Below are 16539 nucleotides of genomic sequence, written 5' to 3' on the forward strand. Positions count from 1 at the left end.
AAACTAATCTGTGATAATGTACAGATGAGCTGTTTACCTTGGTAAGGGGCAGAGGTGTGTTGGCTACAAAGGGGTCATCTTTCTGGGGTTATGGTGATGTCACATATACCTGTATTCAGATGTTAGCTAAACGTTTATGTATTTGTCAAAATGCATAAAACTATAAAGCTAAGATTTGGGTATTTTACTCCACATAATTGTATCACAGTAACATTGGTTATTTGAAAAAGTCAAGATAGTGTCTGTTTGCAGGGAGGTAGAGGGTTGTGACTGGGATGGGGCAGTGGTGGGGCTTCTGAGGTGACCAACAGAGTTCTAGTTTTTACCCTGGGTGGTAATTTCAAAGTTGTTTTTTTAAAAAATTTATGAAGCTATACACTTGTTTCATGTAGTTTTCTTTATCTGTGTTGTATTTTACAATAAAAAAGTACCAAAAAATAATCCTTTCAAAAGGTGTCCATTTTTTCCCAGGTTGAGAATCTTTAAATAGCTTTTAAACTCTAAAATTGTGTGATTCTATATTATTACTGTGATAAAAACACTGAAAATGAAAATACTATAAGGCATATTTCTATTTAACGGGGTTTTGAAATATCTGTGTTAAAAAATATATATGAAAGATTTTCTAGACAAAGCAGATAGGTTAAAACTTTTTTTCCCCCGTTTTATGTTTCTTTGATTTTCCAATGTAGAGAACAGGAGCCAAATCCAAGCCTTACCCCAAATATATTTCCAATTCTTTCTAATCTTTAAGTTTGTGAATGATAGTTTTCTGGAACAAAAGCCTGGTCTCTGGATTATCTCTTGCTTATAAACCCCTGGAAAGCAGAAGTACTTTAATATTAAAACATATGTCCATACAAAGAAATGTACAGAACAGTTGTATCTATAATATCAAAACCTGCTAACAACTTGAAAGTCTTCCTACAGGTGAACGGATAAAACAACTTGTGAAACATCCATGCAGTGGAGAGCTTGGTACTCCGCAACAAAAAGCAATGACCTATAGAAACATGGATGAATTTCAGGAAAAATTTCCATTATGCTGAGTAAAGCACGCAGACACCCTCCCTTGAAAAAGAATATATTGTATGATTTCACTCATATACAATTCCAGAAAACACAAACGAATCCAGCGACAAGAGGGCAGACTCGTGTTTGTCTAAAGATAGGGAGGCAGGTAGGGGTGAGAGGGAAGAAATCAGAGGCATGAGGAGAAACTACTGGGTCTGATGGATATGACCTTGACTGTGGGAATGGTGAAATGGGCAAATACACGTGACAAGACTCATCCCCCTGCCTCTCCCAACTTCTGACAGTATAAGGCAAGGAAGTACTGAAAACACTATTGTTCTAACCTGCATTGACAAGCTCCTTTGACCAGGGTTAAGTTTTGTTTAAAGTGAGGTGACAATACTTTTAGACAGAACAGGTCTGTAATGCAGGATCCCAAGTACGTGAATCACAGCCAGCACACCACATGAAACCATGGGGGCAATGTGTGCACAGAAGAGAAACTGAGGCAAAGGAACATGCTTCCAGCACTGGTGTCTAGCAAGCAACCAATAATACCTTTTAAAGTTGGCTCCATACCTCTAGTGGAATAGCCTTGATTATTCTGAGGGCTTCTTGGCCTAGGCTACCCAGGCCTATGTGGCCTAACCAGAAGCCTGCTTTGTTTCTTCTCCAGTGCCATAGCAGATGGGAGCTTACCGTTCCAACTGGAGGAAGCTTGTTGCAGGTGAGGCAGAGTGTTAGTCCCAAAGACCAGGGCAGAACTGGCACAGACTCCCCATCTTAAATCTATTTGGGTCGGGGCAAAGAGGTAAGCTTCAGGCTCAAGTTGGCAACCCATGTCCTAAGGAAGAACATCCAGCTGGAAGGGACAGAGGTGGCGGCTGGTGCTCAAAGGAAGCAGGCCTAGCCACTACACCACTCAGGTGGCTCGGAGGAAGCAAGAGCAAACGTGTGAAGAAAATCCACCATCGTTGGCAGCCCTACCCCCACTCCTGCAGCCTCAGTCCTGTAATTTGACCAATTTGTGCCTGCAATGGGACAAAACACAGTCTTGTATTTATGACAACCAAGAGCCATTGTGACCTCTTCAAAACACCAGGATAAGAGGAACTCACTCATACGGAAGAACAAAACTTTAGCAGAGTCAACTCTCAACAATGTGTGAGAAATTACAGTAGGATACACACATGGTGGACAGCACAGCCCTGATTCACTTGATAAAAAGATGCAAACTGCTCATGTACAAAAACCTCTCTGAGTCCTTTATTAACATTGGGAGATGTGCGGTACATACAATCAACAGCATCACACCAGCTACGCGAAGTACAGATAACTGAGAATGTACTTCAGAACAAGGATCTCAGAGCAACTTCAGATGTTGCTTGCTCGGAACCTCCACAAAAACCCAACTCTGACACACGCAGGACAGACAATATAACAATTTCACTTTGAAATGGTTCTTTAAAAAAATGACAAGAATTAATAGTTCAAACCCTTTAGAGTGTGAGATGTGGCAAGTCTCTTGGTGCCATATGACACTGCTGTAAAAGGCCAGCTCAGGCATTTGAAGGTCAGACAGATAAGAACTGGCTGGGCTGAGGGGAAGAGGTTTGATTTTTCAGTGTAGAGAGATAACAGATGGTCCAAGTGGATACTTTCAGTCCAGGCTCAGTATGGGTCCTGCAGGAATCCGTCAGATAAATACAATTTATAAACCAGAAGGCTGAAAACTGCCAGCCACTCATTTGTGTCACTGATTCTCACTGGCAGACACCGATGCATCAGGAGTCGTTTGTGACACAGCGAGTTTAAGAGGGATATGCCTGAAAGAGAGAATGGAGTTCACTGCATCAGAACAGCTCTGATCCGTTTGTGCCATTGGGTACCATGGGTCCCTCTGCTTTCTTGTGTGAATTAAGGAACACTTCCTTTTTTTCAATGTTCCATTTTGAAAAGAACCAAAACCCTCCCCCCACCCGCACCATCATTCTTCATAAATTCTGTTTCCAAAGTCCTGATTCTTCTGGGTCTAGACTTTCTCCTTTCGCTTCAATTTTGACACCTTCTTGACAGTCCCATTCTTGTTTAGAAGCTTCAGGACACGGTCTTTATGATCTAAAACCTTAAGCATGGAGTCTCTGGCCTCACTGATCTGGTCCATCACAAGTTTACACCGCTGCATATTTCCCTGCAACAGAAGACATCATCACCAATTGGTAATCAGGAGACCACCAGGCTTTTAAATAACTTTTCACCTTTGGACTGAGGGCATTCTGAGGCTGTCATATAAAAAAACGTTTTAGTCTTTCTTGGTATTGCAGGCTGAAGTAAACAGTAGGTTTTTACTAAATAAGTTAGTGAAAGAGGTAGGGAAATGGGAGAAGTAAGACCATTGCGTAGGGATAACCCCCTAAACTGGATGGTCAGAGGGAAGGGCTCAATCAAACCTGTATCAGTTCGTTTATTCGGTGCAGATCATCATCAGTGGCCGCCTTTTTCTTTGGGATAATCCCTTCCTGTAGGTTGGTGAGTCTTTCATAAACATCATGCTCCAGATTTGTCTGCAACACACAAGAGGAAGGGCATCATGACCTCAGAGGTACTTTTCCTGAGTAACGTCAGGCAGATGCACCCACCTTGAATCACTTCTGTAAACTGGTGTGAGAACTGTGTGGGTGATAGGATCCTTTCTCCCGAGGACTAGGGCGCTAATGTAGAGCAAGGGAAACTGTTCAACAACGATTAACAGAACACTGCATCACAGAGTCCATCTTCAAGGATAACTTTTAAATACTACCCTGAATTCACAACTGCTCTAAAAAAAAAAGTCTAAAGGTTTCAGAGAATATGCTTTTCTAAAGTACAAAAAGTAGCCACAGCACTACTTTATTTTTAGATACTCATAATAGACCATGTTCTTTACATCAGTGCTACTCCAAAGATGGAAAACTTCATGAGGTTGTTTTGACTGGTGCCCCTTCACCTTCTTGGTGAAGAAGGACTCCCGCCCTAGGGTGATGGAAATGGACACGTAACACCAGCCAACACTGGACACACATGAGATCAACAGCAGTTTACTAGTCGATATACTCACAGCCCAGGGGAGGAGGACATCACACACCATGCAGGGCCACGCAGGGGCTGCACTCAGGAACAGAGTGAACAAGCAGGGGCTGTAGGAGGCAGGCTTTGTAGTATCAAGAGGGAGAGGTGTCCCCTAGTTCCCATGGGAGGATGGGACAGCTTATTTGAACAATATTGCAAACTGGCAGGGAAATAAATCCCACTAATCAGGAAGAGGTGGGAGCTGAGCCTGGTTCCCGTGATAAGGAGCATTGTGGGCAGCAAGGGTTTACAGTCAGGTCACTCGAGGCTCTCTGTTTCAGATTCATGGCAACACAAAATACTGAAGCTTAACTGTGGGTCTTACACCCACAGTTGTTCAATATATTTTGGTTCCGGGCATCAGACTAAGATATGTTTGAACTCTATCTCTGGGATAGATATAATAATTATAATATTACGTATTATACGTAAAAACTCTGCCATCACCCAGATGGAAATGCTTCAGAATTACTCAAAAGGAAACACTATGAATACGGATGCCTCTGGCACCTGTTCCTCATGTCAGCAGGACATAACAACTTTACTAGAACTCCACCTACCAGCTGTAGCAACTGAGCGGCACAGAGGTGAACTTTCCAGCCTTGAGCACGACAGGACACCCCTTTCTGGTTAGCTATTTCCTGCAGCATAGCTTTCTTCTCTTCTGGAGCCATAAAAAAATAAAAAGTGTATTTCAATTTTTATAAAGCTAAAAGAATTCGGGTTCAAGCTGCTGAGGTGCTACTATGTTATCAAGAATGTCTTCACTTAAATATCTTTACTTAAATAACTCCTTTGCATTGAAGTCATTAGGAATAGAGGTCACAACATGAATCAAAGTTTCTCCTTTTGTTCATCCCTGAAGAATGCCATAATGATGTACTCTGCTAATCTAGAGAGTTCAAAAGAGAGCAAATTAATGTTTTAATCTCTTAAAGGAAGGGAACTGGTCTGTGGTTGCTTAGAGCCCTTGCTCATGTGTGATGCTTCCAAGCCTGTGGAGAACTGGGCATGAAGTTTTAGAAGAGTTTTGCTGTTATCTAGATGTTGGAGAAATGAAAGGAATCAAATTTGTATAACATTTCACATTTGGATAGAAAAGTCCAGTAACCAGAACTGTAGTAAAATAAATATGAAACGTATCATCTGGACTGGGGAGGGATAAACTAGGATAGAGGGGTACTTGTCAAAGATGAGTCTAGCTGTGTATGTGAAGTTTTAATTACTGTTTAGCTATAACTTAAAATGTATTTACAGATTAACAGATCATTAAAAATTATTTTAAAATATTTTAAAAATTTTACTTTATTATTTAAAAAAATATTCTTGAAAAGACTGTCTATGTATTTGTCAAAACCCACAGAATATAGAACACCAATACTAAGCCTTAATGTAAGTGATGAACTTTAGGTGATAATGATGTGTTCATGTATGTTCATCAAACACACCAAATCTACCATTGTGGTGGGGATGTTGATAGTGCGGGAGGCTGTGCATGTGTGGAGCTGAGGGTACATGGGAATCCCCGTACCTTCCATTCAATTTTGTTGTGAACCTAAAACTGCTTTAAGAAGTTTATCAATTAACCCCCCCCCCCCCCGGCACCTGAGTGGCTCAGTGGGTTAAGCATTCAACTTTTGCTCATGATCTTGCGGTTCACAAGTTCGAGCCCGGCATTGGGCTCTGTGCTGATGGCTCAGAGCCTGGAGCCTTCTTTGGATTCTCTGTCTCCCTCTTTATCTGCCCCTTCCCCACTTGTACTCTGTCTCTTTCAAAAATAAACCTTAAAAAAAAAAAAACTACCTAGTAGGTAAATATTAGCGTGCATATGATTTAAAGACTTTTTAAACTTTTGAGGCAATTGGAGATTCACATGAATTTGTAAGAAATAACACAGAGATCCTAAGTACTCTACCTGGTTTCCCCCAGTGGTAACATCTTGTAAAACCACAGTACAATGCCACAACCATGATGATGATGCAGCCTATTTAGATTTCACCAGTACTTGGTGTACTGTACTTGGGTATTTCATTTTAGACATTAAAAAAAACTCTTTACTTTGAAATAATGATGGACTCAGAGGAAACTGCAAAGATGGTACAGGGATACATCTGATAAGAGACTTGTATGTAGAACATATGAAAAATTCTTACAACTCCATAATACAGAGATAAATCGTGTAAAAAGTCGAAGGATCCAAACAGACATTTCTCCGAAAAAGATATACAAATGGCCAATAAGTACGTTCTAGTTTCTGGCTACTCCAACAAAAGTTGCTATGAACAGCTGTGCAGATTTTTGTGTGGACACAGGTTTTCACTTTTCTGGGTAAATGCCCAGGAGTGTAAGGTCATATGGTAAGTGTATGTTCCGGTTTTTATGACACTGGCAAATTGCCTTCCTGAGCAGCTAGCTGGGCAAAGTGTGCAAGACAACTGACTTGTGGAATGACAGTGCACCACTGATCTCTCCAGTGAAAGAGAAAATTTTAGTAACTATTTAAACCTCTGGGAAGGCACATTAAGGGAAAACAGAAATGCAACTCTACTCATGCAACATATATTTAAGCACATCTGCGGTAAGAACAGAGAGTGCGTGGTATCTGAATCAAGACCATTTCTCTGTTTCTCTCCCAGCTCAGTGAGGTGGATACCCCATGCGGACTGCAGCAGCCCAGAACATGGGGTTCCCTTCCCTAGAGCTGCCAGGTGGAAGGCGATCTTCCCAGGAGAAGCAGGTCATCAGGATTTCCCATCCTGACCCCTGCTACCTGCTGCTGAGGCTAAGTACTAGGTGTGTACAACTGAGATGCAGGGGTTCTCTTCTGTTCAATCCCTAGTCCAGAATGGAGACTGTACCCAAGGCAAGTGTGCTAAGAACACTGGGGCCCTGGGAACCCTTTTCCCGCTTTTTGAAGTGATGGTTTTATGCTAGGAGAAGCAAGCCAAGAGGACCCCAGGCTGCTCACTCCTCTTCCCTTCCACTGGATGCTCACCTCCTAGAGAAGGTTGCTCACCTTCAGAGAGAAGGTTGCCATTGTCCCCACCCCACCTCCAGAGTCCTTGCTCAGAGATTCTACCTGGGGCGGGGGGTGGGGAACAGGCCATAAAACAGGTAGTTTCTAATCTTTTTCCAAAGCAACAGGCTCCATGTGCCACAGACTATGAAGCTGAAACCTAAAGGCACTCCTAGGAACAGTGGGTTCCCATAGTATAGGAATAAATGTTATGGAGGTGTCTCAGTGGTTTAGTCTGTTAAGCGTCTGACTCTTGGTTTCTGCTCAGGTCTCATGATCTCATGCTTTGTGGGTTCTGTGCTGGCAGTGTGAAGCATGCTTAGGATTCCCTCTCTCTCTTTCTCTCTGACCTTCCCCCACTCACACTCTGTCTTTCAAAATAAACAAACAAACAAACAAATACATTTTATGGTCATTTTCCATTCTAGGACCTAATGAAAATATTATGTCTCCTTAGACAGCTCTTGGCTTGACAGTTTCTCAGACTGTCCTTGATTCTGATGACCTTGACAGTTTTGAAGGGTACTGGTCAAGGAATTTTGAAAGATGCCTTTCTATGTGGATCTGTCTGATGTTTCTCAGGATTAGAATGCAGTTATGAGAGGAGATACAGAGGGGAAGTGACAACGCCATCAAAGACTATGAGGGGTACACACTCCAGTATAATTAACATACAGTTATATTAGTATTTAGGTGTACAATATAGTGATTCAACAATTCTATACATTTCTCAGTGCTCATCAGAAGTGTACTCTTTTTTTTTTTTTAACGTTTATTTATTTCTGAGACAGAGCATGAGTGGGGGAGGGGCAGAGAGAGAGGGAGACACAGAATCTGAAGCAGGCTCCAGGCTCTGAGCTGTCAGCACAGAGCCCTACGCGGGGCTTGAACTCACAGACCATGAGATCATGACCTGAGCTGAAGTCGGATGTTTAACCGACTGAGCCACCCAGGCAGTCCAGAAGTGTACTCTTAATCCCCTGTACCTACTTCATCCATCCCTCCTCCCCAACTTCCCTCTAGTAACAATCTGTTTCATCAGTTTGTTCTAGAATTATAATTAAGAGTCTGTTTCTTGGTTTGTCTCTTTCTTTGTTGTTATTGTTTTTTTTAACATTTATTTATTTTTGAGAGTGAGAGAGACAGAGCATGAACAGGGGAGGGGCAGAGAGAGAGGGAGACACAGAATCTGAAGCAGGCTCCGGGCTCTGAGCTGTCAGCGCAGAGCCCAACGCGGGGCCTGAACTCACGAACTGTGAGATCACGACCTGAGCTGAAGTCAGATGCTTAACCGACTGAGCCACTCAGGCACCCCTGTTTTGTGTTTTTAAATTCCACATGAGTGAAATCATATGGCACTTAGCATTGTCTTAGCATTATACCCTCTAGATTCATCCATGTTGTTACAAATGGCAAGCTTTCAATCATTTTTATGGCTGAGTAATATTCCCTTGGGTATATATCTCACATCTTTATCCATTCCTCTATCAATGGACACCTTGGTTGCTTCCATAATTCAGCTATTGTAAATAATGCTGCAATAAATATAGGAGTGCATAAATCTTCTCAAATTAGTGTTTTCATACTCTTTGCGTAAATACCCAATAGTGGAATTACATGATATGATAATTCTTCTAATTCTTTTTAATGTTTATTTTTGAGAGAGACAGAGTACGAGTGGAGGAGGGGCAGAGAGAGAGGGAGACACAGAATCCAAAGCAGGCTCCAGGCTCTAAGCTGTCAGCACAGAGCCCAACGCGGGGCACAAACTCTGGAACTATGAGATCATGACCTGAGATGAAGTCAGATGCCTAACTGACTGAGCCACCCAGACGCCCTATTTCTAATTAAAAAAAAAACTCGTAATCAGAAAAAAAAAAAAAAAAAAAAAAAGGTTTATTTATTTATTTTTGAGAGAGCAGGAGAACGAGCGAGCGTGTGTGAACAGGGGAAGGGCAGAGAGAAAGGAGAGAATCTCAAGCAGGCTCTGCACCATCAGTGCAGAGCCTGATGCAGGGCCCGAACCCACAAACCATGAGATCATGAGACTTGAGCTGAAATCAAGAGTCAGTGGCTCAACCGACTGAGCCACCCAGGTGCCCTTCTATTTTTAATTTTTTAAGGAACCTCTATACTATTTTCCACAATGGCTACACCAGTTTGCTTTCCCAACAACAGCGCACAAGGGTTGCTTTTTCTCCACATTCTCCCCAACATTTGCTTCTTTTGTTTTTGATTTTAGCCATTCTGACAGGCGTGAGGTGTGGTAGCTCACTGTGGTTTTGACTTGCATTTCCCTGGTGATGAGAGATGTTGAGCATCTTGCCATGTGTCTGCTGGCCACCTGGATGTCTTCTTTGGAGAAATGTCTGTTCATGTCTTCTGCTCATTTGTTGCTTACATTATTTAGGTGTTTTTGGTGTTGAGTTATAAAAGCTTTTAACCTTTCATCAGATAGGTCATTTGCAAATATCTTCTACCATCCAGTACACTGTCTTTTAGTTTTGTTGTTTCCTTCACTGTGCAGATTTTTATTTTGATAGGGTCCCATAGTTTATTTTTGATTTTGCTTCTCTTGCCTCAGGAGACCTATCTAGAAAAATGTTGTTATGGCCCATGTCAGAGAAATTACTGCCTGTGTTCTCCTCTAGGATTTTTATGATCTCACATTTAGATCCTTAATCAATTTTGAGTTTATTTTTGTGTATGGTGTTAAGAAAGTGGCTCAGTTTCATTCCTTTTTAAAAAATTTTTTTAAAAATGTTTATTTATTTTTGAGAGAGAGAGAGAGAGAGACACAGTGAGTGGGGGAGGGACAGAGGGAGGGAGATACAGAATCTGAAGCAGGTTCCAGGCTCTGAGTTGTCAGCACAGAGTCTGACATGGGGCTTGAACTCCCGAACCATGAGATCATGACCTAAGCCAACGTCAGACACTTACTGAGCCACCCAGGTGCTCCAACAGTTTCATTCTTTTGCATGCAGATGTCCAGTTTTCCCAACATCATTTGTTGAATGGACTGTCTTCTTCCCATTGGATAGTCTTGCTTCCTTTGTCAAAGACTAATTGACCATATAATTATGGACTTATGTCTGGGCTATTTTGTTCCATTAATCTAGGTTTCTATTTTTATGCCAGTACCATACTGTTTTGATTACTATAGCTTTGTATTCTATCTTGAAATCTGGAATTGTGGTAACCTCTAGTTTTTCTTTTTCAAGACAGCATTGGGTATTCAGGGTCTTTTGCGATTCCATACAAATTTCAGAATTATTTGTTATAGTTGTGAAAAATGCTGTTGTATTTTGATAGATATTGCATTAAATCTGTAGACTGCCCTGGGTAGTAATGGCATTTTAACAATATTTGTTCTTCCAATCCATAAGCATCTTTCCATTTTTGTCATATTCAATTTCTCTTATTAATGTTTTATAGTTTTCAGAGTACAGGTCTTTCACCTCCTCGTTTAAGTTTATTCCTAGGTATTTTACTATTTTCGGTACACCAGTAAATGGAACTGTTTTCTTAATTTTTCTTTCTGGTATTTCATTAATAGTACATAGAAATGCAACAGATTTCTGTATAATTATTTTGTATCCTGAAAACTCACTGAATTCATTTGTTAGTTCTAATAGTTTTTTGGTGGAGTCTTTTGGGTTTTCTCTATGTGCGTCATCTGCAATTAGTGAAATTTTTCCTTCTTCCTTCCCAATTTGGATGCCTTTTATTTCTTTTTCTTGTCTGACTGCTGTGGCTAGAACTGCCAGTTATATGTTAAATAAAAGTGGTGAGAGTGGACATCCTTGTCTTGTTCCTGTTCTTAGGGGAAAAACTCAGTTTTTACCACTGACTGTGATGTTAGCTATAGGTTTTTCATATATGGCCTTTATTATGTTGAGATATGTTCCCTCTAACTTACTTTGTTGGAAGGTTTTATGATGAATGGAGGTTGCATTTTGCCAAATGCTTTTTCTACATCTATTAAAATATTCACATGGTTCTTATTCTTTCTTTTATTAAGGTGATGTATCACGTTGATTGATTTGTAAATAATGAGCCACCCTTGCAAGCCAGGAATAAATCTCACTTGATTATGGTGAATGACTTTTTAAAATATATTGTTGGATTTGGCTTGCTAGTATTTTGTTGAAGATTTTTGCGTCTATGTTCATCAGAGATACTGGCCTATCCTTTTTTTTTTTGTGGTGTCTTTATCTGATTTTGGTATCAGGGTAATGCTGGCTTCATAGAATGAATTTGGAAGTTTTCTTCCCTCTTCTATTTTCTGGGATAGGTTGAGAATAGGTATTAACTCTTCTTTAAATGTTTGGTAGAGGGTGCCTGGCTGGCTCAGTCGGTAGGGCATGCAACTCTTGATCTCGGGGTTGTGAGTTCAAGTCCCACATTGAGCATGGAGTCTACTTAAAACTAAAAAAAATTTTTACATGTGAATGTTGAATAGAATTCACCTGTGGAGGCATCTGGTCCTGGACTTTTGTTTGTTGGCAGTTTTTTGATTACTGATTCAATTTCATTGGTGGTAACCGGTCTGTTCAAATTTTCTATTTCTTCCTGACTCAGTTTTGGGAAGTTATAGGTTTCTAGGAATTTATCCACTTCTTCTATGTTGTCCAATTTGTTGGCACATAATTTTTCATAATATTCTCTTATACTCCTTTGTATTCTTATACTCCTGTGGTGTTGGGTTATTCTTTGTCCTGTTTCATTTGTTTTTGTTTATTCAAGTCCTCTCTTTTGATGATTCTGGCTAAAGGCTTATTAATTTTGTTGATGTTTTCAAAGAACTAGCTACTGGTTTCATTAATCTGTTCTATCGTGGTTTTTTTTTTTTTTTAGCTTCTCATTTATTTCTGCTCTAATCTTTATTTCTTCCCTTGTACTGGTTTCAGGTTTTTCTTCTTTTTCTAGCTCCTTTAGGAGTAAGACTTACTTGAGATTTTTCTTGCTTCTTGAGGTTGGCCTGTATTACTATGAGCTTCCCTCTTAGAACACCTTTTAATGCATTCCAAAGATTTTGGATTGTGTTTGTTTTCATTTTCATTTGTCTCCATGTATTTTTTGATTTCCTCTTTCATTTCTTAGTCGACCCATTCATTTTTTTAGTATTATGCTATTTAACCTCCATGTATTTATATTCTTTCCAGCTTTTTTCTTGTGGTTGATTTCTAGTTTCACAGCGCTGTGGTCAGAAGAGATACAGGGTATGACTTCAATCTTTTTTACTTTGTTGACACTTGTTTTGTGGCCCAACATGTGATCTGTTTTGAAGAATGTTCCATGTGCACTTGAAAACAATGTGTATTGTGCTGTTTTGAGATGGAATGTTCTGAATGTATCTGTTAGATCCACCTGGTCCAATGTGTCATTCAAAGCCACCGTTTCCTTGTTGATTTTCTGTTTGCACGATCCACTGATGTAAGTGGGATGAAGTCCCCTACTATTATTGTATTACTATTGACTATTTCCTTTATGTTTGTTATTAGCTGCTGTATGTATTTGTGTGCTCCCATGCAGGGTACACAAATATTTACAACTGTTATATCTTCTTATTGGATTGTTCCCTTTTACGATTATATAGTGTCCTTCTTTGTCTCTTTGTTTTAAAGTCGCTTTTGTCCAATATAAGCATTGCTACTCCGGCTTTCTTTTCACTTCCATCTGCATGATCAATGCCTTTTCAACTCTTCACTTTCAATCTGCATGTGTCTTTAGGTCTGAAATAGGTCTTGCTTTTTAATCTATTCTGTCATCCTATGTCTTTTGGTTGGAGCATTTAGTTCATTTACATTCAAAGTCATTATGGACAGGTATCTATTTGCCATTTTGTTACTTGTTCTATGGTTGTTTTTGTAGTTTTTTTCTGTTCCTTTTCTTTTGCTCTCTTCTCTCATGGTTTGCTGGCTTTCTTCAGTGATATACTTGGATTCCTATATTTGTTGCATATCTACTACTAGTTGTTGACTTGTGGTTATCATCAGTTTTATATATAACATCTAATGCATACAGCAGTCTACACTGACAGTCACTTATGTTTGAACAGAAGAGTGCATACTATTAGCACGATGTGTCATTATTCATACTGACCTTGAACACCTGACTGAGGTGGTGTTTGTAGGGTGTGTCCACTGTAAAGTTACTCTTTTCCCCACCAAAGTACACTTTGTAAGAAAGTCTCTATGTGCAGATCCCACTTAAAGACTGGAAATTTCTGTCCCCTTGAACATCTTTTTGTGCATGCCATCCGTGTTATCCTCTTTGGTAAAGTGTCTCTTCATGCCTTTGTCCATTTTCTAATTGGATTATTGTTTTTATTTACTGTTAAGTATTGAAAGTTCCTAATACATATATTCTAAATATGAACCCTTTATCAGATATGTGGTTTGCTAGTATTTTCTCCTGGTCTATACTTTATCTTTTTATCCTGACAGAGTCTTTCAGTGATAAGAAGTTTTTATTAAGTCCAATTTATTTTCCTTTCCTTTTGTGGACAGTGTTTTTGGTGTCGTGTCTAGGAGCTGTTCACCATGCCTTAGGTCCTGAAGACTTTATCCTAGGTTGTCTTCTAAAAGTTTTACAGTTTTACATTTAATATTTAAATCTATTATCCATTTTGAGTTAACTTTTGTATAAGGTGTGAGGATTAAGTTGAGGCTATTTCTCTCTTTTTTTACAATTATGGATGTCCACCACCATTTGTTAAAAATAAGAAGATTCTCCTTCCTCCACTTAATTATTTTTCCATTTGGTCAAAAATCAGTTGAGCATATTTGTATGGGTCTATTTCTGCATTTTCCATTCCATTCCAGGCACTTACATGTATATTCCTCTGCAAATACCACCCTGTTTAAACTACTATAGATAAACTATATGCTTTAATATCAGAAAAAACGATTTCTCTTTTTTTTCAAGATTTTAGCTATTCTACTTTTTATACCTTTCATGTAAAGTTGCGAATAAGATTTACTATGTCTACAAAAATCTTTCTGTGAGTCTGTTAGGAACTGTATCAAACAAACCTACTGATCTAGGGAAAACTGACATCTTATGTTGAGTTTCAAATCCATGAATGCTGCACGTCTCTTCATTTATTCAGATCATTTTTTTTTAATATTTATTTTTGGGAGAGGGCAAGTGGGGGAGGAGCAGAGAGAGGGGGCCAAAGGATCGAAAGTGGGCTCTGCGCTGAAAGGCTGACAGCAGTGAGCCCAATGTGGGGCTCAAACTCACAAACCGCAGATATTCAGATCTCTTTAGTCAGCATTTCATAGTTATCAGCAAACACGTATGTTTTGCTAGATTTATACGAGAATTACAATTTTAGTATAAAATTGTATCTAAAATTACAATTGATTTGTGTGTTGACATTGTATTCTGCGACCTTGCTGAACTCATTTACTACTTCCAGGAGTTTTTTGTATGGAATCCTTGAGATTTTCTATGTAGACAATGATGTCACTTGCAAACAGAGATAGTTTTATTTATTCTTTTCCAACCCATATAGTCTTTTTATCTCTTCCTTGACTTATGGCGTGTCTAGAACTTCCACTACTAATCGTGAGTTTGTTTCCTGTGTTGCTTATTGTTCTGTTTTTTTTTCTTCTTCCTGTGAATTACCTGACCAATTTTCAATATTCCATCTTGATTTATGTATATGAACATGATTTTAAAGCTTGGGCAAAGTAGATCAATAAAGTTTAATAGTCAAGAGACCATCTGAATCAACACTTTCAGTGGTCAGATTACCTTTCCTGGGATAAATTTTTGCACAGCAAGTCCCAGGCAGTAGTAACAATCCTTCCATATGGCATAAATGTTATCAGGCTATACTTTACAATACTTTCCTGCTATGACATGGAACTCCTGTGCCATGAAGAGATGTTTATTACTGGGCCACTCCCTGCTTCCACCAAAGGCCACCACTCTGGTATCTGGAAATCGAGCCTCTTTCCAGACCTCAAAGTCCACTCATAAGAACTGCTGGACATGCAGCCACCTCTGGAGTTCCCTTCAGAGACTGAACTAACAGAAGCTTTACCCCTGCTCGCAGACATTATAGTCCATACCATCTGACTCATCTTGAGGATTCAAGGAAACCATCAGAGATGTTTCCAAGTAGAATTTATTTGAGGGAAGGGGAAATGTGATCAATTCTCTGAAAACTTACACTTCTCTGTGCCATGATTATACCGGAGATTAATGATGCTTTTAAAGTCTACCGTCTCGTACAAATATTTGCAGATATTTGCAAGTACTATCAGCTATTTTTACTATATGTGGGTTTATGAAAAAGTAATTCTCAAGTACAACCACAACAAAACGTTTACTGAAGGCTTGCCCTAGACCATTTCAGGAGCTTCACATGTTAAACAAAAGGTGTTTTGGAAAATAAATTTCCTGGGGCTTACAATGTATCTCTCAGCATCCTAGGGACTAATGTGGACTATGTCCAATAACAATAAAGCTTTTCCATAACTACCCTGGGGGCTAAGGAGGTCACTGTGTCACCCCCTGGGTTTTCTGGAAACTAGAAAACTGTAATTCTGTCTTTCTACTCTACTATGATTACCATACAGTCAACTGAGACCAATTTCATGCATTCACAATGGATGTTTCTGGGGAAACTAACCTTTGACCCGGACATCACTGTACCGCTGAAAGTGGTGGTAAGCAGCTTTCCAAGGGTTCCGATAGTGACGGAGCAAAGTAATGGGAGGTCTTGGACGCACTGGGACATACCTCACACCTTCTTCATCTATTCAGAAGAAAAGAAAAGGAAGACATTAAATAACTTATTATATATTGTCAAGAATCCTCAAGATGTAACTTTAAGAAGGATTATGGGAACAGCCTTGGGGATGGACTCCCAACTTAAGTGGGAAAGCTTCACGTGACAATAACTAGCCCAAGTGACCATTACCAATATACTCCTTGGGGGGAGACTTGCGCTTCTCAGCCTTCACCAAAAGACTCTTGGCAGTGGACTTCTCGTCGTCAGTGCTGTTCGTCTCCATCATATCCCCTTCTTCTGTAGAAATCACGTGCTGTTGCTTTCGAGGCTTTTTCCTTGGAGAGGCACCAGGTGGTAGGTCACTTGTAGGCATGGACAGGTTGTTAGCCAGCAATGTGAGAGATGGAGACACAGTGCTGGTAGCCAGGGGGGGAACTGCTGTCATAGGAAAAAGAGCACATACATGTGTGAGAGAACCCACGCATTATGGGAAGCTTCACTGGATTTGCAACCAATGAGAATGGCTAAGACAGAAAAGAGAAGTAACATTTACTGAATCTTCCTATGTGGCTGGTAGTGTGCTAAGCACCCTACTTGTGGCAGAGGGTGCCGACTGCTCCCTAATACATCATGATTTCACCATCCTTAAATG

General features: G+C 39.9%; 1 protein-coding gene across 11 annotated transcripts in view; it reads right to left on the reverse strand.

The window, feature by feature from the left end:
- Positions 1 to 2258: 2258 nt before the first annotated feature.
- The window catches only part of SAP130 (Sin3A associated protein 130), an 80962-nt gene continuing 66681 nt past the window's right edge, over positions 2259 to 16539 (reverse strand). For all 11 annotated transcript variants that reach the window (XM_049615798.1, XM_049615804.1, XM_049615795.1 and 8 more), the window contains 5 exons: positions 16077 to 16325; positions 15786 to 15911; positions 4683 to 4786; positions 3465 to 3578; positions 2259 to 3205 (listed from right to left, as the gene is read on the reverse strand). In XM_049615798.1, the coding sequence (XP_049471755.1) occupies positions 3047 to 3205; positions 3465 to 3578; positions 4683 to 4786; positions 15786 to 15911; positions 16077 to 16325 (752 nt within the window). In that variant the 3' untranslated portion in view covers positions 2259 to 3046. The remainder of the gene's footprint in view (positions 3206 to 3464; positions 3579 to 4682; positions 4787 to 15785; positions 15912 to 16076; positions 16326 to 16539) is intronic.

This window comes from Panthera uncia (genome assembly GCF_023721935.1).
Source record: "Panthera uncia isolate 11264 chromosome C1 unlocalized genomic scaffold, Puncia_PCG_1.0 HiC_scaffold_3, whole genome shotgun sequence".
NCBI classification, from domain to species: Eukaryota; Metazoa; Chordata; class Mammalia; order Carnivora; family Felidae; genus Panthera; species Panthera uncia.